The sequence below is a fragment of the Varroa destructor genome, unplaced genomic scaffold, assembly GCF_002443255.2.
Source record: "Varroa destructor unplaced genomic scaffold, Vdes_3.0 BEIS01000006.1, whole genome shotgun sequence".
NCBI lineage: Eukaryota > Metazoa > Arthropoda > Arachnida > Mesostigmata > Varroidae > Varroa > Varroa destructor.
The window spans coordinates 27,777,940-27,797,428 of record NW_019211459.1 but is presented as its reverse complement, the minus strand read 5'-3'; the positions used below and the strand labels follow the sequence as shown (position 1 = coordinate 27,797,428).

The window sequence follows — 19,489 nt, the reverse complement described above, 5'->3', positions numbered from 1 at the left end:
TAACTCTACTTGCTTCTTTTCTAGTGCAAAATCTAAAACTCATAGCCTGGTTGAGTAATGCGTCGAGACATCTGTCTTTTTTGGGAAACGTTGATTGCAATATCTCATTATTTCTTCTTGCCAATAGAAGAATGGTTTGGTAAGGGTTAAATTTGACTTATATGCCTGATTTCCCCTTCCTTATAGCTCCTCTAGGTTTCCTGCGTAGATAGTGACTTTTAAGAAGTTTGCATACTATTTTAACCCCCCAGTGACAAATCATCTTTGCTGAAAACGCTTTCATATACAAGGTTCGACAATAAAGGGCCCATTGAGAACCTTAGCGGCTGTAAAATATTATATATTTCCGTTGGCGATGGTCATAGTCTTAGTGTAGTTGGTAAACAAAGTTGCCGTATGTAATGGGACATTTTTTACTTTTTCAACACTGCAAGATTGACTTCCAAGGCAAACGACAAAACGTATTTTTTTTCATTCAAAGGATTTATTGAAGATAGATATATGGAGTCAAAAAAAGGACTTCCGTACATTTCGGCGTAAACTTCTAGCCGAGTACTAATAGGAAGTCCCAATTTTACAACAGACCGAGCTGAAACTATTAAAAGAGATAAGGATTGCAGAAGTTATATATATGTTTATATATATATACATTATAATTATAACCATATAATTTCAAAGGTTCAACATGCAATTTGTGAGGGGAATAAAAGAGAGTACATATTTAAAAGACAGTATTAACATGCCGTGTAGACAGAAGAGGGGCCTACATAAAAACCTTGCAGGATTCCTGATCTCTTCTCATAGCTGGTCCTCAGCTATACTTTCTTCGACAGGTCTCGTGCCGTTTCAGCATCACTTCAAAAGCCTCTCTAAATGGCCATTTCGGGACAGAACAGTAAAAGGGATTAGTTTATTAATCCCTTTGTTATACTATATATATATATATATATATATTGGATTTTTACTCAACGATCAGAGTATGTCTACACACTGCTTCGAGTGTGTGTCCTTTCGGTTAGCAGACAAACACGTTACTTTCACCCGTTAAAACCAATTTTTCCCTTATCCTAAGCGTGAATTATCTGTAAGTGAAATAGCTGCGTAGTCAGGCTACGGCTTTCCGGTTAGTCCTATGTTGTGTCATCTTGATGTTATAAGCGTGAAAAAGCTTTACCAAAAGTCTTCCATAATCCCAATATGCACACTCAATAATGCTTACGGTTAGTGTGCACTGAAGTATATTCGTTAAGGTAGGTAGCTGAAGATGTCATCTGTCCACAGGTGTGACACTAACGGAAAGATGAAAGCAACGGAATACAACACCCTTTTTTTAACTGCGGTAAAGAATAATGCAGAAAGGCTCAATTGAAGCTTTTCTATAAATGATTAGCTATGTTCACTCTACATATATTTAAATCGAAATAACTTGAGTTTATCAGTAATGTACTTACAATTAGGTGTATATATATACTACCTAATTTCTCGCCATAGATATTATAAACAGCAAGGGAACGCTTAATAATGGATCTTCGTGGAAGGATCATTGTCCCTCAGTTTACTAAATTTAACAATATTTAACCTGAGAAATCACTTTTCATGCATTTAGCTTTCTCAATGGAATAAAAATTTTGTCAATTCTTCAAGAGGTGAAAGTAGAGTAGAGTAACGAGTTTATACCAAATTGAGCTTAAAAAGGAGCTGGTCGTGGAGATATGGTACCAACTGCTGTAAACGATGCGATGCGTGAGTCAGGAGAAAGACTAGCTTGTAAAAAGTATAGTCGACTTCCGTCTGAGCGGAAACCACTGAAGTCGACTTGTATTATAAGAGGCCTCCAGCAGTCGAAGCACGTCGAATAGAAAAAATGGGGCCCTCATACGTCTCGTAATACGTTTGCTAAGGAGCATTATCACGAATCGAACACACTATTGCATTGGTGTGGTTAGCGCAGAGTGTTACAGATTTAGAAAAACCGTAAATTTAGAAACTCGCAAATTTTTGTGATTTCAATCGTCACTTGAGCTGGCTCTTCCGCATATCTACTACTATAAATGCACAGCCCGTAAAAATGAACGAAGTCGTGATATGTTGAAACCTGATCAGCAGCCTGCCGCGAGCGTTACCGCCTGTCGAAGAGATACCGCCACTCAGTTATTTTAAGCCTAACAAGGAAATGGTTTACCATTACAACGAATCGAAAAAATCCTGAGTATGATATCGACACTCCGAGTATTATAAGTAATTTGAAGAGTACAGAACGGGCTAGTTGCCCGCAAGGCATTCTAGAAGGACTTCTCAAAATAGGGAAAACGATTAGGGGTGCTTGTCGTCCTATAGCAGATGCCGAACTCGTGTTGAATTCAATATTGTCTACGCTAAAAGAAAAAGACACACATTACGTTTTGAAACTATATAATTTACTCTTCGTACAGCTATAGAATTTCCGTTCAAAACACTTATATGGCAATCCATGCAATGTTATGTTCACCAGCGTTTTTTTTTTGTGAATTTCTCGTAGAGACGAAACGTCAGAGATGAAGCATATGATGCTTTTGGTGTGTCTTTCCAAACCGTTTCAAGTATAGCACTCATATTGTACTATTGTATCTTGTTGGGTTTAATTGTCATCAGTGTACATCCTCACTGGCCATCCTTCGTACGCATTGTTGTATGCCGCTATGGCTCAATAAATATAACTAGCTTATAAATAGGTAAAATAAATTAATTGAAGTAAAAAGGTCCGTTATAAATAAATGGTTCCTGTTCCGATTTCCTATCGTGGACATGAAACGAGAACAGGCGAAAGAGCTGCCACACACAAAGCGAAATATTGGTGAAATCAATAGGCCCGCTGATTGTGCCGATGGAGCCCATGGTAATGCTCTCTATTTCATTATTAGAAATTGCGCTTAGTTCAGCTCGTGCAGTGGATGGGGTTTGCTACAGGAAGGCTGACTTAAACCAGGCATCCGTTGATAATTCTAGTTGGGAAAAAAGGTAGGGCAGCTACACGCTGCGAAAAGCAAGCCATTTTTTTGCTTCCTAGAGACCTGCATGGCCGTGTTCTGATAAATAGCGATGAGACATTTTTCCTATCGAACATATTAATATCGACTTCTTTAGAAGCAATAAGCCACAACGAGCGAAATTTTAATGCAATTTTAGGGGCAAAACAAAAAAATGGTTGAGATTTTGTAATCCATTTTGAAGCTGGGGCCATAAAATGTTTTCGGTCAAAATCGCTGCTGCGTGTACCTACTTCATTTGCAACCATCTCCCAGTTTAGCTAGTGCAGATGTGTTTCGTCGTACGTCGAATATGTAAAATCAAAGGATTTACTTTTACTGAAATGCGCTAAACTTAACCCAGCCTCAAAATGTTCAACGAAAAGTAAATCATTAGTTTGCTTTAATCTTCTAAACCTTAACTATTGTATAAGAATAATTTGAGGTTTCTCAAGAAGCCTATATATATATATATATATATGTATATATATATATATATATATGTGTGTGTGTGTGTGTGTGTGTGTGGTGGGGAGCCAGACAACGGTCGTGGCGTTTCTTAGTTAGGTCAATCCGAATCACCTAATATGATTTATGTACAGTATCGCTTCAACCGGCCGCGTCATCGTGTCCAATCGAATTCTAATCTAGTTCATTCTGTAGTCGCAGCGGTATTTCGCGCCGCTATGGCGCGTCGCACATATACATTCTGTACTGGACAGTGGACATATTTGCTTCCTCTACAGAGGAGAGAGAGACTATTCCGCTCAATGATACTCTGTACACACCGAAGACTCCGCTAGATTATACACAGGTCTTACGAGCGACCTGCCTTATTCTATCACTCCAGTATATGTTTTTTTCTTCACTGCCATCAAGCCTCAATAATAAAAGTAATAAGCAAAATTAAAATAATAATTCGCTAGTAGCTGTCTTGAAGGAGCCAAAGTATATTACAGAAAGTCACACATAAGCGTTTGGCACCAATATACAATGAACGGGTTCGAGAGGAAGACCGCCTCGCTGTCTCGCGGGAAACTAGAAATGTCGTACCAATCAGCAACAGTTGATGGACATAGCAGCGGTTAGGATAGGATTGACTGCAAGACTATGTATTAATAACGCTAATAATTCTAGTTAAGAATTAATACTAATTAAGGTTTATACGATGACTTAGAAACAGAGGGGAACAGATGTGTAGAAGGCCACCTCGAGTGACGGGGCCCAGTTGTAAACATGGCCTGCAGCTTGCTCCTTATCGTGGCGTCTGTATAAGGGAATTTCTCTATAGCTGGCTGACGTCTAGAAGCCTATGCTCTGTTTCGGGTGGCAGCTTGCAGATTGGTATGTCACAGTATTGAAACTAAGTGCTTGAGCGGAAGAATGACCGGTTCATCCGTAGTAGAAGAGGCGCATTCTGTTGGCAATCTTTAGGGTCGCACTTCATCGTTGCCGTCTCGTCGCAACGGCACTCCATGCATGGCGAGCTTACTGCTGTGACGAGTTCACCAACGCGATAGAAACGGCCCTTTACCTGACAGCCTGTGCACAGAAAGGCGCAAAGTATAAGTAGAATTACTCAACCCGCCGACTAATAGATGCGAATACGGTATATTATTTACCTGGAAATACGTTCATCTTGTACGGAGGGGTCTTGTAATTGTTGCTACCTTTACATGCTGCAATAGTGCGAAATATTGCAATGATTCATTAATATGCTAACGTGTCGTTGATTGGTTCGATGAAGTGTCGTTGCTCGAATAGAGCATTATTTAAAGAACCGTTCCGTGTCTGCTTCGTATCAAGACTATAGGACTACATATATTGTTACCTTTTTCTTCGTCAGCTCTGCTCGGCTCCTCGGTCGTCGTTGTAGTGGTCGTTACGATCGCGCTTGTAGTATTTCTGTACGCCATATTCACATCTATAAATACGCAAAAACGACATGGCAAACTAGTATCTGTGTATTCTACAAATATCAAACTCGCCACAGGCTCCTAATATCTTTTTTTTTTTTCTTCATAGTATTTGAGCTAAAGGTTACTATGCAGACCACACTAGCATCGGTCATCATTCATAATTACGCGGCTAGATTTTTGAGAAGCGGGATCGCCCTCTAATCCTCGTTGCTATACAACTTGGAAGACTTGACAAGCCTGGTAATACGTAAAATTGGTATAAATACACAGGAGTGATCCTTACGACATTCGTAACGTGGGCAGCAGTACCCGTTGATAGCAGTTTCGTGACATTCCGGTATGGGCGGAGGACATGTCTGCTGCAAACAGATAATATCACTTCGGAAGCAGAAGCAAAAATCACACGGGTCAGGTCGAGGAATTTGCGCAGCGCTCTGGTATACGCGACCTTCATACACGCACTCTGCAATAACAAAGTTAAACCAGTTTGTTATTGTATATATATATATGTTCGTATAGAAGTCTTCAAGATATCAAAGGGTCCCGTGTCATTTGTATAGTAATTCCGTGTTTCATAACGCACTTAATGCTGTTTCCCTAGACACGTCCGTGATTAGTGATACTTAAGCCAATTTACATTTAAATGGCAGTTTAGTCATTAAAGCTAACATTCGCAACCTATCTGAGGCGTTCATCGTGAAAGTACATATCCACTACCGTGCAGATTCCGTCATGCTTGCGCTTTCGTTTTATGTAGGCCGGACCATACTAACCTCCGGGGGCAATTGTCACCTCCTCTTCTTCATCGTAATCGGTGGCGTTAAGCGAGGGCGGCTCGGTGGTGCTTGTGACGGGTTGTTCGGAAGTGGCTGATGACGTAACTTCGACCTGCTGTTCAGTTGATGCCTGGCTTGTTACTTCAGCCATAATAACCTGCGGTGTTGTTTCAGGGGTGGATGTGTCCTCGCGTGACGGCTCAGCTTCTTGTGTAGTCGAACCGGGCATAGTTTCTTCGGATGCTGTAGGAGTGGTGCTGCTATCGCATTTGAACACACAACATTCGGTGCCAGATTTTGGCATTTTGGTGCAGCCGTCCATAGGCTCTGGGCAAATCTCGGTGGCACAAATGATTTCGGAGTAGATACATGTACATATTTCACAGGGGTCTTCGCGCGGTACCGTCGTATTATGCGGATACACTTTTTCTTTTTCAGTACAGTCACCTGCAACTTTTACAAATATTATCGCTTATCAATAAAACAAGTTGAATAGAGTGTATCCCTACCTCTGAATTATCTTTCATCAATTCTGTAACTTATCAAACCTTACCTTAAATTTAAACGCAAAAACTTTACCTGATGCTTCCGTTGAGGTTGGTTCAGTAGGCTTATCAGTGGTGCTTTCTGTCTCTGGCTCTGTAGTCCTTGAGGTAGTGATAGCTGAACTTCGGGTAGATGCTTCGTCTGTACCGTCTGACGCAGAAGAAGTGTCAGGCATACTGTCGGCTAATGACTGAGTGGATGTCTCCTCAGTAGGTGTTCCGGTCGTCGCAGTCGCAGCTTCGTCTGAAGTTTGAGAAGAGGCTTCGGAACTACTCTCCGACGCTGAAGTCGTCATGGCACTGGTAATACTATCAGACGAAGCGTCAGTAGATAACATGGAAATGGCTTCCGTTTCAGCAGCGGAGGATACTGCCGTAGAGGAATCACTTGGCGCCTCTGTTGAAGATTCACTCGTAGCCTCCGTTGACGCTTCACTGGATGTCTCTGTGGAAAGGGTACCTGGTGTTTCCGCAGGTGGTTCGCTAGTTGCTTCGGCGGGAAGTTCACCCTTAGTCTCTGTTGTGGATTCGTTAGCTGCTTCTGTAGACTGTTTACTCGAAGCTTCGACTGTAGCGGTCGATTCGCTAGCCATCTCGGTCGGCTCCCTAAAGACTTCTGTCGAAGCTGCACTTGAGCCTGACATGTCCGTAGTCGGAACTTCGGATGTACCCTTGGTAGCGTCCAAATTTGTAGTTGAAGGAGCAGGCTCACTTGAAGCTTCTGTGCCTGCTGTGACGGCGGCTAGGCTGGTCTCCTGCGAGGTGTCGGGGGTTGTCGTTGACCCTTCAGATTCGGTGGATATTTTGCTTGCAGCCGTGGATACTTGAGTTGACTCTTCCAATTCAGTAGCTATGCTTTCGTCCGTAGGTGATTCACTGGTTTCCGAACCCTGCTCTGTCGATGCGCCTGTTGTTGGTTCAAATGCCTCGGTTGTCACAGATTCAGGCATAGGAGGTTCAGTTGCCCCCTCTAAACTCAATTCAGACGCATTGGTAGAGGTCTCAATCGATTTTTCAGTAGAAGGCAATTTCTTGCTTTCTGTTGATGCCTCAGTTGAAACTCTTGGGACGCCGGTAGAATATTGGGAGCTTTCCAGATCTTCAGTTGTTAGATCCAGACCTGACTTACTCTCAATCTGCGATTTGTCCTGTAAGTATGCAATTGAAGTGATAGTCAATTTTTACGTGCTCCCTAGACATATCAGCCGAATCTAATTTGGATTTTGTTTGAATATAAATTTTTCGGGGAAGTATATTTATGGGTCAATGGTATGACCTATCCATACATTCTCTGTAGGTACATCGTTAAAAATGATGTTATTTCTTGAGGTAAACATATCTTTATAGAAACGTTCATAAAAAGTTCTAGCTTAGCGACGTGCGGTTACTCGTACCGTTGACACGGCGTCTTCTTGTTTGCATTCATAATTGCAGCACTCGTCCTTAGTAGGAGGCGTCTGCTCGCAGCCCTCCTCGGGTTCGTCGCATACTTCATCAGCGCATACCATTTCTGAGTCAATACATTTACAAATACGGCAAGCATCCTCCGAAGGGATTTCACTGTCGTTCGGATAAGCCTTTCCGTTCACCATACAGCCTAAAATTCGTACACATGCAGCATTGTTTTAGAAACAAACGCCCCTGGGTATAATATAAGACAGGAAGGCAACAGATAGCCGAAAAATATAGGAGAGAAGCCCTACGCGTTCTACGTACGTAGCACGTGGATTTAGCCGAAACAGTTAGTAATAGATCAATGCAGTGGCTATTATTTTACCGGACAATTGTTCTAGTTAGTGCACAGAAATCAGGAAAATACAGGGTACAAAGCTCGAACAACAAGTCGAATCAGGTCTTATCTCAAAACTCGACGTCGGTGCTAAAAAAATTCGGAAGTCAGTTGAACACCGGTTTGAAGACAGAGCATATTAAAGCATAAGCAGATCGCATTTTTTGTATAACATTATAAAGGTTACAATAAAAATTACCTTCTTTAGAAGTACCCGTTGTAATATCTGGTGCAGCACCGTCGGAGCTGAGTTCAGGCTGAGTTGATGCCACTGTTGCTGCTGATTCGGTTTCAGGACTCAGGGAAGAAGCCATTTCAGTCTCTGCGACTTCTGACGAGCCTTCAGCAGGAACCGTAGAGCTCTCTGTTGGTGCCGTGGAAGAAGTCTCAATACTAGGTTGTGTTGTTGCTCTCTCGGCGGAATCTGTGGGACCCGTTTCAGTGGCACCTTCTGTCGTAGCTTCTGAAGTGGCTTGTGTACTAAGTTCTGTTGAAACTTCGGGTGACATTGTAACTTCACTAGATCCCTCAGCGGGTGTTGTCGAGCTGGTGTCAGCAGTCGCTTCAGTTGACGCTTCTGTGGAAATTTCCGTGGTGGGGCCAGTCGAATCTTCAGCTGGTACAGTACTTGGATACGTGACGTCCTCCACTGAACCACTAGTTAAAGCTTCAGAGCTCGATTCAGTGGAACCTTCTACAGGTGATGGACTTGACGCAGTACTACTCGCTGTAGGCGTAGAGAACAGGGCTTCTGTTGAGCCAGGTTCGGACGTTTCATCGACTGGAATCGGGGTTGCAGTTGTTCCTTCGGTAGGCGCAGAGCTTGCTTCCGTGACTCCCTCACTCAAGGCATCAGTAGAAATTTCAGGCACAGATTCGGTTGTGCCTTGAGTTGATGAAGAACTTTCTAATTTTGGCGATTCCGCTGTTGAGCCTTCAGTGGGCGCTTCGGGGGTAGACGCTTCCGTTGGCCCTTCGGCCACCGCACTTGTTGACGCCATAGAGGTGTCGGTGGAATCGCCGCTAAATGACTGACTAGAGATTTCAGTAGAAAGTTCAAAGCTGGATTCAGTAGACCCTGAAGAAGTCTGATCCACTGTAGAAGATTCACTAGATGCCTCGCTTGAGCTTTCAGCTGGCAAAGATATTGTTTCGGTAAAAGACTCTGTAGATGTCTCCTCCGCAGGACTAGTAGATAATCCGGAATCGGTACTAGAAGTGGTCTTTCCTGTTGCCTCACTTGAAATTATTTCAGTTGACGAGTCTGTAGTTTCCTCAGAGCTTTTCTTGGTAGTAGAGCCGTATGTAGTGGAAGTAGATTCGAGTTCCTCTGTGGAACCTTCACCTGGCACTGTGGACCCGGTCTCTGCTGCCTCAGATGAGGCCTCCGTCACAGCACCTTCCGTACTCTCAGGGAGAGCTGCGGTAGTTTTATCTACACTTGATTTGCTTTCAATTGAAGGTATTTCCTACAAATAACAGAGGAAACCAGATTAGATTTCCAAGTAGAGCATGTATTGCAGTCTATGTTAGGTCTTTTTCCTCCTTTGCAGCTATCTAAAAACTCTTATTTTCTACATAAAAATACAAAAATCACACCTAACTTTCATTCAATTCGAAACTAACTCAATAGAGATATATTTGGCAATCTTAATACAGCAAAACTGAATAGCTTCGCATTGTTTGAGGTCGCGATTTGACAAAACCTGATGGGATGCAGAGTCTTCGCTCTTAAATAAAAATATCTTTATTTTCAGGTCGATTGTATTATAAATCTATGTACACAAATGAAGAGCACATTTCAAAGCGTTTGAGCAGGGAACTGCTGTGTCGTATTTTTGAAGTCGTGGGCGAGTAGAGAAGCTTCTTCAAAAATCAACTTTTAACCTCGGATCGTAAATAAGTCTACTTATACGATTTATACTTCATTCGTGTGTTGTGGCATTTATACTTGTTGAAATAACCGATAGGGTAAGGTTGAAGTCTGCCAAACACACTAAGAACCAAAGACACCAAACAAACAAAGATTAATTATATATTGTATATTGACAAAAGCGCCCAAAACGTAAGTGTAAGAATACAACGATTAAAATTTGCAAAAATCTGAGAAGTATTTAGTAGTGATGGCACGAAATGAATGTCAATCAATGTTTAACACACAAACGACAAGTACAAAGTAAATCTAGCTAGCACATATATATATGATATGTAATACCTAATATGAACAAAAATCAAAATAATCAGCAAAGAAACGGAAAATCATTTTTTACAATGTACTAGGCCGAATTTCGAAAGGAAAGTACTAGGCTCAGGGGAAAGGGTATGGACATAGACTATGAGCTGAAATTAAGTGTGGACGCTGTTCCGTGACTGTCGAAGGAATATAATGTATAGATTTCTCTCAATAGAGGCGGCTGTCGAAAATTAAAGATTTAGAGTAATGGTGTCGAAACGTAAGCATAAGCGGCGTTAAACAGTTTTCTGTGTGAAGAATCTGAAACTTCTTCCGAAAAATAAAATACATGCAAATAAATAAATATAGCTGATAACTCAACCTTATACTCTCTCTACAGTTTTATTTACTATTTGTAGAGTCAAAAAGACTGTAGACAAAGTCTGCTTCTGGACGGACATGGATTGTTGCACTGTACGAATACTTTTTAACATTGATTCTGCTCGGGCAAGCTTACACGCAATTTACGTGTTATTGAAGGCTGTTAAGAGTGCCACCAGTCTTTAAAGTAATTTTTTAGTATTTTTCGTATAAGTCCAATTCGAGATAGGAGGTACGACACTGATAATTTATTTTAAAAAAGTGTTGACATTAACTTACATGAAACGATTCTCACATATCAATAAAATTGAAGGTTACTTACCGATGAAGTTTCGTCGGCACACTTATAATTACAGCATTCATCTTTGGTAGGAGGCATAAGCTTACAGTGCTCCTCGGGCTCATCGCATACTTCGTTGGCGCACACCATTTCTGAATCAATACATTGGCAGATCTGACATGGGTCTTCCGATGGAATAATACCGTTGCTTGGATAGCTTTTGCCATCAATGATACAGTCTGCAACAACAACCATAGTGAGGTGAGTCTGCATCAAATCATTTATGATCTAGTTTAGAACTTAATTAGTAGTGTAAAATATAGTTATCATTATAGTCTCAGTATAAGGCTTATTTATGATACCGTTGCTTGAAGATTCTGTGCTGCTAGAGGTTGTTGCAGAAGAAGTGCCCTCGGAAGCTTCTGTAGTTGACTCAATGTCCTTTTCACTTGGTGAGGTCGTTGCTTTACTTTCAATCTCGGTTTCAGTAGAGCCTTCAGAGGTAGCAGACGAACTCGGTAAGGTTTCGCCAGTCGAAGTTTCAGAATGAGCTTTGGTGCTGGGTACGTCTGAATCCTCAGCAGGGGAAAGGCTCGTTTCTGTGCCATCCACCATCTTCGAAGTTTCAATACCAGAATCCGTTGAGCTTTCCGTAGTCGAACTAGCTGCAGTGTAGTCTTCTGTTGAAGCTTCGCTGCTTACATCCGTTGAAATGTCTGCCTGCGTGGAGGAGCTATCACTTACACCACTGGTGTCTGCGGGAACTTCTGTATATGATTGGGAACTTTCGCTCGACGATTCACTCGTAGAGCCCGTTGACACTTCTGGGCTGACGGTAGACATAGCTTCCGTTTCGGCTACTAAAGAAGGAGTCTCGGTGCTGCTTTCAGTTTTGGATGTCGTGGATTCCATTTCTGTACTGGAAGACGCCTCGGTTGAAGTTTCTTCACTTTCCGTTGAAGAAACTGCTTCTGCTTCTGTTGAACCCTCAGCGATGTCAGGGCTTGTACTTTCAGTTGTTGAAGGCATTATCATAGACCCTGCTGTGCTCTCTGCAGTTGGAACCTCAGCCGTTGTTGGCTGCTCCGAGGACGTTTCCGAGGCCGTAGCAGATATAGCTTCAACCGCTTCTGTTGGCAAAGTCTCCGACATCGCCTCAAATGAAGCCGTGCTGCCTTCAGTAAGAGCACCGGTAGATGATTCGGTTGAAGCTTCCGTGCTCCCTTCACTTGAGGCATCGATAGGCTTTTCAGTTGAGGCTCCTGTGCTGCCTTCAGCAGGAGTGTCGGTGGAAGCTCCAGGTAAAGCACTTGTAGATTCCTCAAGAGCAGATTGGGAAACTGAGGAAGTGGACGATCCCTCATTAGTAGTTGACACCATTTCAGTTGATTCTGTTAAAGCTTCCGATGAGGATGAGGTGGATTCAGTGGAGCCTTCCGGAGCAACTGACCCTGCTGTACTTTCAGATTTGGTCGTAACTTCTTCGCCAAAAGCAGCGGTTGTTTGACCAGCATTAGACGTGGTTTCAATAGCAGGCATTTCCTGGAAAATGAATGGTGTATTGGGTTCATGATAATCAAAACAGTATAAATGAATTTATTGTTCAACTAAATATATGTAGGCCATCGGTCCCCCCCAAATCCTTGAAATTTATTAGAAAAAATGGCAACAGCAGGTTTGTTATTAAGCCGAGGGTTCGCATAAGAATCATACCAACAAATGCATGGTGTTTTACGTATTATAAATAAATTCAGTGGAAACAATCGATTGGACCAATGAATAACTGTTTAGCTACGTATGAATGAGCATGTAAATAATAATATTTGCTAATGTAAATGGTTTAATTAAAACAAAAAATAACTTTTATATTAAATAACCTTTGCGTGACCGTTGGCGTGTGTCCAGTATGTAAACTGGGCACTGGGTTAGTGTTTGTACTATCCGACAATTAACAGTATTTTGTTCATCTGAGGGGCAAAGGACATCAGTAGCACGCTGCTCAAGTAACGAGCTAGGAGAAATAATCCACCATGGCATTAATTTTTAGTCAACCACTTTTGTTAGGACTGAATAGCGCTAAGCGACTAGAAAGGTAAGGATTTCAGTCGTGCCAAAAAAATGAAGAAAATTGCCACGGGCCGTTCCGGTTGCGGGACTATTACAGCCCCATGCAAGAGCTGAAAGGCTAAAAAAAAAGTATCGGTATCGAATACTGAAATAGTGTATAAAAGAGCTTCATAGAGAACTCGCGTCAAAACGGACTCCGAGCGATTCGACTGAATTAAAGGAGCAAAGCGCAGTTTGCCTTGCCGAAGGAAACTGCTATCAATGTTTTGTCTAAACTGGTAACTACAGCGAAAGCCAGGTCTCTGTCGTCACTTATTACAGAGAGCGCGACAAGCATCGATAGCTAAATTTCATTGAGATTATTCCGTATTTACGTTAGCGGCAGCAGATGAAAGAAATGCGGCAGGCCTTGACTGTATCTACGGTGAGCAGCGAAGGTCTTTATACATCAAGGGTAGTATAAGCCTGCTGTGATATTTCAACGATTGTCGATCAGAAGCCAAGGAACGGCCAAGAGGACAGCTTAGCTCATATTGGGCATAATAAATGTACAGTTAACGGAAAGTGTGTGCTATTATGACGACTATTCGAAGTAACTGAAAAACATATTTACAGACAGCTATAGTTGTCTCAGGACAACAAACTCGATTTTAGCCCTGTTTACCTTAACCAACATGCCCAGGCAATGCCCATGTGCATTGTTATTCGTTGACTGGCCGCTTGGAAAGCGTATTTACTGAGGAAAAGGAATTATCACGTCTGGCAAGTTAAGGCGACTGTGAACATTTACATTACCTGACTGTTTATACATTCTATAAGGGTTATTTTTATTAACTATTTTCATTGCTGTTGGAAAAAAGTGCCATTTCCATAACGAACTACAGAGGCCCATAACAGTGTAGCTTGTTGCAATTTATCCTGCTATGCTGTGCCTGATCAGAGAAACGACGACCTTCTGATCCTCAATAACCGAAGTCTTTGGAGGCTTGATTTTCAGACGGTCCTTTAGGAAGCAATGACCGTCTTATCTAATAAACCCTGACGTGCTTTAAGCTCGTGAATTTCAAAATTCAGCTTCGGAAGATATCCTCACTTCTCCGTGTCCGGATAATAGGGACGGTCGGTGGAATCACCCGAGGTGGATTTCAATAGTCTCAGAAAGCAACGTAAATGATTCTAGCGATAATGAAGTTATCTAATTAAAAGAAAAAAAACTGTGAAAAATATAAGAGAAGTCAAATCTTTAAAGAAATGAGTAAGAATCTGATAGTCGAATTGGAATCTGCTTCCCTAAGCCTTGGCGTTTGGTAAGCGATAGAAGAGTAACTACGAGCGTTCATCGTCTACACCGTGGCAAGGGGGGTGTGTGTGTGTTGGAAGCACGATAACTTGAATCAAGGTAAGCAGAGACCCTTCTTGTGCGGTCTAAGCGAAACATTGTGGTGTAACACGTTCATATTTCGTGAAAGTTATACATAAGAAGAAAAAATGTAGATGGATTTGAGATGTGTCTGAGAAAAAACTAGGACGAGCGAACTTTAGAGATTTGCAAAAAAAAAAAAACATTTGATTCCATTACGTTAAATATATTACGTCTAGAGCTTTAGGCAATCCGTTTTACATATATAACGATACGAATCGTTGTTATATAAATATAAAACGCATATACTGATTATTTACAGATATGAATGATAACAGGATGATATTTTATATTCTTTTTCTGAACTATGGCAGCCATTCAACCAGTCTGTTTCAAATCTCTAATGTGAATGCCTATAGAAAAAGTTTTCTATAAATAAAAAAGTACCGGTTTATCGTGTAAATAAAAGAGACATTTGCTAGCGTAAAGATCGATACTCACGGACGTGGTGTCGTCAGCGCATTTGTAATTACAGCATTCGTCCTTCGTTGGAGGCATTAACGTGCAGCCTTCCTCGGGTTCTTCACACTGTTCAGTTGCGCAGACCTTCTCCGAATCGACGCATTGGCAGATTTGACATGGGTCGTCCGTGGGGATCGGACCATTATTGGGATAGTGTTCGCCATCAACCATGCAATCTGAAATATGGAATTCGTATAAGTGCCAAAATGCTTTAAGGATATACGTGAAAAAATATATCAATAATAAATGACAGCCAGGAAAAAAACCACGATTTTTTTAACCAAGATACTTTTTAATTATTTGGTTGCTGTCCGCTTCAAACTGAGTGTATAGAGAAAGCGCAACAGTGAATAAACTACTTAAACGACAAATAGAAGACGCCGCGAAAATGTGCGGCTAAACTCAGATTAAAATTATAATCTTTGCCAGGTTTGGTTTATGGCATCTCTCATATGAAGGATAGAAGACGCATTGCAATCGGTTTGTCGAGTAGTGATAACATGAAAGACAGTGGGCACTATGGAAGGCACGGTGCTACCCTTGCGTTACACCTTTCCAACGTCTCTGGAACCTTACTAAACAAATACAAGCATTTCTCTATCTTGCATGGGTCGCCTGTTATATATTTGATATGAGGTTACAGTCTACGGAGGCGAATTCAAACAGAGTTTGCGGCACAAGCATGTGATTGCTCTACAAGGTGCGCACATAATTTGGTAAGACCCTATACACGGGTATATATCGACATGAAATACAAAAGAAATAAACGTTTGCGATTCGGGAAGGCGACAGAACGGCACGTGCTGACGCCGTTGTGGAAACTATTCAATAATAAGTATAGGAATTTGAAAATTTTTATAAAAGCTTTTACTAGAACTTAGATTTCTATCATATTCTAGGGATGTAGCTCAACCGGTAGAGCATCGTTCTCCAAAACTGCGGGCTGGGGATTCGATCCTTCATGATCCTGCCATACTGTAAGCGATCGAAAGTCCTTACCTATGCTCTCACTCTTTATCAACACTTGACATAAAAAGTACTATGCCATAAACAGCACAAGTAAATGTAATGCATAATAGTATATATCTCGTATACACAACTTATGAGCAGATTTAGGGTATACTTTACTTAAGAAGGAGCAGAGAACAGGCTCTATATCCGAAAGTAAAGCCCGCTTTCCCTCTGCTGTTTGTTTATCACCTTATACAAGATGTTCACAGAAACAGAGTAGCCTTATGCTGTTTGCATTTTCCCCGCTTTTCCCTTTTCCCACAGAATCCTCCCGCCCGTAGATTCTACGAGCCAAGTTACGTCTATAACACCGGTAGTTTGTTAGGTATTATGCTGTGTATAGCTCGAAACGTCGTTATTTGCATCTATTGTTAAAAAAGGTAATGAATAAATGTTTTTTTCATTCAAAAACGATCGATTAAGAAGAATTGCTTTAGCGGAGCCAATTCAATGTAGAACCGTTGCGGTATTATTGTGGCATGCATCAATGTCCAATGTCTAAAGAGAATTAGACGAAAAAATACGCAGCCCACCACAAAAGTCCTACTCTTATGTCCAATGAACAGTGAATCTGGTAATGTTGCGAAATGAAAATGCTCATTACAGACGGGAGAAAATACTTCAGAACTTCAATTTAATTAAGTAATATAGTTCGTCTGTATAATTACAGTATTCGTACAGAATAAATAAAATAAAGAACTATAAATTGTCGGACTTTTTTTTTTCTCATACGAACCAAAATTCTTCAAACGCTTAAGCGACTTATAGATTAGCCTGCTTTACTTGTTAAAATACTTTAACCTATCAGGCGTACGGTTCCTGTAAGAAATGGCCTTGTGTCCTAAAATATGCTAGTCAGAAATATTTCAAAGTGTAAGTAACTGTGTTGAATTGTTAATATGTATATATTGTCCAAACTTTCTCGTATATCAACTAATACCAAGTTATCATCATGCAATTATAGCTAACTAACAATGACGATCGATCACGTCACGAAGTGTTTGTGTAATCCTTCGAGATCTTCTGTTGGCTTTCTCAAGAAAATATCAGCGTTTCCGATCATCATTTATATTTTTAATATATGAAGCTTTCAAAAAAGAAGATCGGCCTACGCATTGTCATGTCGCGGTTCGAGCACACTTAGCGTCTTCTCCAGACGGCGCAGATAGAGTTCACGCTTCCGGTTAATCCTTAACCCATACTCTACTTTTTAGTTTTCGTCAAAAAAAACCACACGTGTAAAAAGCTGTAAAAGTAGCTTGAATAGTTCGTCTAGTTGTTTAATGCAGAGCGTTAGTCATTCAAATGGCTGATATACCATGGAAGTTTAGTGGTTGGGCATCAAATGTGTTTCATTAATCCTCAATCAAACCTCAAATGTGTTTGCGCTTGCAATACAATTTCTCGCGCGTTGTGGCCTTTTACTCGTAAAAAGAGCAAGTCTCAATCTCATGCAATATCCTTGAGCAAGAATTCACAGTGCGGGAACTTATGTAAGGACACGGAAGCCTGTGTAATAAGAAAGTCTCCGGTTTAGATAGAGTTCTCAATGAGCGTCTCAAGAGCGTCTTTGTTCTTGCATCGTGCTGGATGGCATCATTTAATTTTTTGTTTTTTTTATTAAATCTGCATTTAATTCTTACGTGCGGTAGGTTTCAGTAGAGTGAAGAGTAACCCTCGATTGGCCGCCCAGGAATAAGGTCACGAAAAGCAACGATAAGAAAATGACGGTTTCATAAATCACCCTATTTCTATTCTCCATCTTAATGAAGGATTTTTCTGATCAAACAAAGGGTGTGTAAAAAAATAGTATAACGCGAATGATTTAATGATATACAAGTTAAACAGGTTACAGGAACAACAAACTATAACCCAACTTTTTGCGACAATCTTACGACAGAACGATGAAGTTCAAATGGACAGAGGGATAGCTAACTATAGTAGCTAACCCACTAACAGTTTCTACCTCGCCCCGTTAGCTCTTGTTCAAAATCAAAGCTTTTCTTCTCCGTTAACTGCAGATGTTTCATTACGAACATATCTAAGAGGCGCAAAAAGACCGTGTACAATGAAAAAGAGATTAAATCGCTTTTAGTTTTTTTTTTCTTTTTGATTTTACGAAAGCTCCAGTAACAACGTATGGGACGCGTGTCATATAAAAGAATCAACCTCAAACGACAAAATCGGGCCAAATCTTCTTTCTCAAGAAGGCATTAGGATGTGTCCTGGCGAACTCGACACTACTTGCTTAGGCGCTTACGCCGCCGCTTTAAATTGCCAGCAACAGAGGCCTTTACAGCTAGTCTTGGGAAGTAAAGGCAAAAACTCGCAGATATCGATAGGAATTTCTTCGGCTTAGGTGCGATGGAGAATAGCAAATAAACGTCAATGAACTATCCATAAACCTACGCGCGGCGATTATGGAGTTCATCGCCTTCTTTCGTGCATGACTTTATCATAGACTTTACAGGGCAGGGGACATCAATGAACCTTATCGCAGCCGTGGGAGCTTTAAACTGTAATAATATTGTGATGCATATCATGCCGATCACTACCTTCTGGTGCCAACCTTAAAATGCCTGGTAAATTATTGAAAGTTTATAAATTAAAATAGATTCGTATGATCCATGCTCACTTTGATGTTGTGTTATTAACCTACACCCGTGTGTGAAGTGTTTCAATAATAACAGTAAAACTGAATAGGTAAGATTTTTTGTTGGCAGTACACTCAATCAGTCATCAAAGTGAGAGGTTTTAGAAGATTTCTGCTTACTCGGATCTTCGTGGCCATCTTTAGCAAATTATTTTTTTTTTTAACAAATCTACTGTTAGTGATAATGTTATCTGACCGAATAAATACTATTTATTCAGTCAGATAACATTATCACTGACAGAACTATTAGTACAATACTAACCTCATTTTTAATAATGTACGCCAGTTTTGTGTTTAAGTACATCGCAAAAGTTGAAATGTTAGTAGAAATGTTCGCCATCTTTACTTTTTGCGTTACCTGTTTCAGTCTCTCCCGTACTGTCTGAAGATCCCGGCTCAGTGGAAGTGACAGCTTCTGAAGACGTTGAAGATATGTGCGTGTCGGATTCAGTTTCCGCCGATGCGGTTGTTCCGAAAGATGTCTGTTGCTCTGAGCCACTTGTAGTAGATGCTTCGGGTGAACCTTCAGATGAGGCTTCTGTAGTTTGATCCGCTGAAGTTGCATCCGAACTTGAATCGGTAGCGCTTGTTATGAGAGTTGAATCAGTCGTAGCCTCTGAAGATAGCTCAGTAGACTCGCTACGAGAGGTAGATAATTCATTCGTAGACTCTGTAGATCCTTCAGCCAAGGACGAACCTTCTGTAGATATATCAGGGGTGGATTCGGAAGTTTCTGTTGAGGCGAGGGACGTTTCGTCAGATGCAGCCTCGGTTGCACTTTCCGTAGCTGGTTCGCTGGAAACTTCGCTTGTAGACTCAGAGGAGGCCTCGCTGGTAGATTCAGTCGTAACTGTACCAGACAACTCACTAGAGGCTTCTGTGGAGGCTTCTGTGGAAGTTTCACTGGATGCCTCAGTAGACCCTTCGCTGGAAGTTTCTGTGGAAGTTTCACTAGATGCCTCAGTAGACTTTTCACTGGAAACTACTGTGGAGGCTTCTGTGAACGCC

At 41.2% G+C, this 19,489-nt stretch overlaps 1 protein-coding gene across 1 annotated transcript in view; it reads right to left on the bottom strand.

The window, feature by feature from the left end:
• Nucleotides 1-2,395: 2,395 nt before the first annotated feature.
• The window catches only part of LOC111252694 (uncharacterized), a 19,675-nt gene continuing 2,581 nt past the window's right edge, over nt 2,396-19,489 (bottom strand). Inside the window, exons 6-16 of the mRNA XM_086992556.1 lie at nt 18,840-19,487; nt 14,797-14,993; nt 11,231-12,410; nt 10,911-11,107; nt 8,234-9,503; nt 7,640-7,842; nt 6,280-7,393; nt 5,698-6,153; nt 5,208-5,387; nt 4,837-4,929; nt 2,396-4,547 (exon numbers count right to left, since the gene is read on the bottom strand). Coding sequence (XP_086848682.1) covers nt 4,369-4,547; nt 4,837-4,929; nt 5,208-5,387; nt 5,698-6,153; nt 6,280-7,393; nt 7,640-7,842; nt 8,234-9,503; nt 10,911-11,107; nt 11,231-12,410; nt 14,797-14,993; nt 18,840-19,487 — 5,717 coding nt within the window. The 3' untranslated portion in view covers nt 2,396-4,368. The remainder of the gene's footprint in view (nt 4,548-4,836; nt 4,930-5,207; nt 5,388-5,697; nt 6,154-6,279; nt 7,394-7,639; nt 7,843-8,233; nt 9,504-10,910; nt 11,108-11,230; nt 12,411-14,796; nt 14,994-18,839; nt 19,488-19,489) is intronic.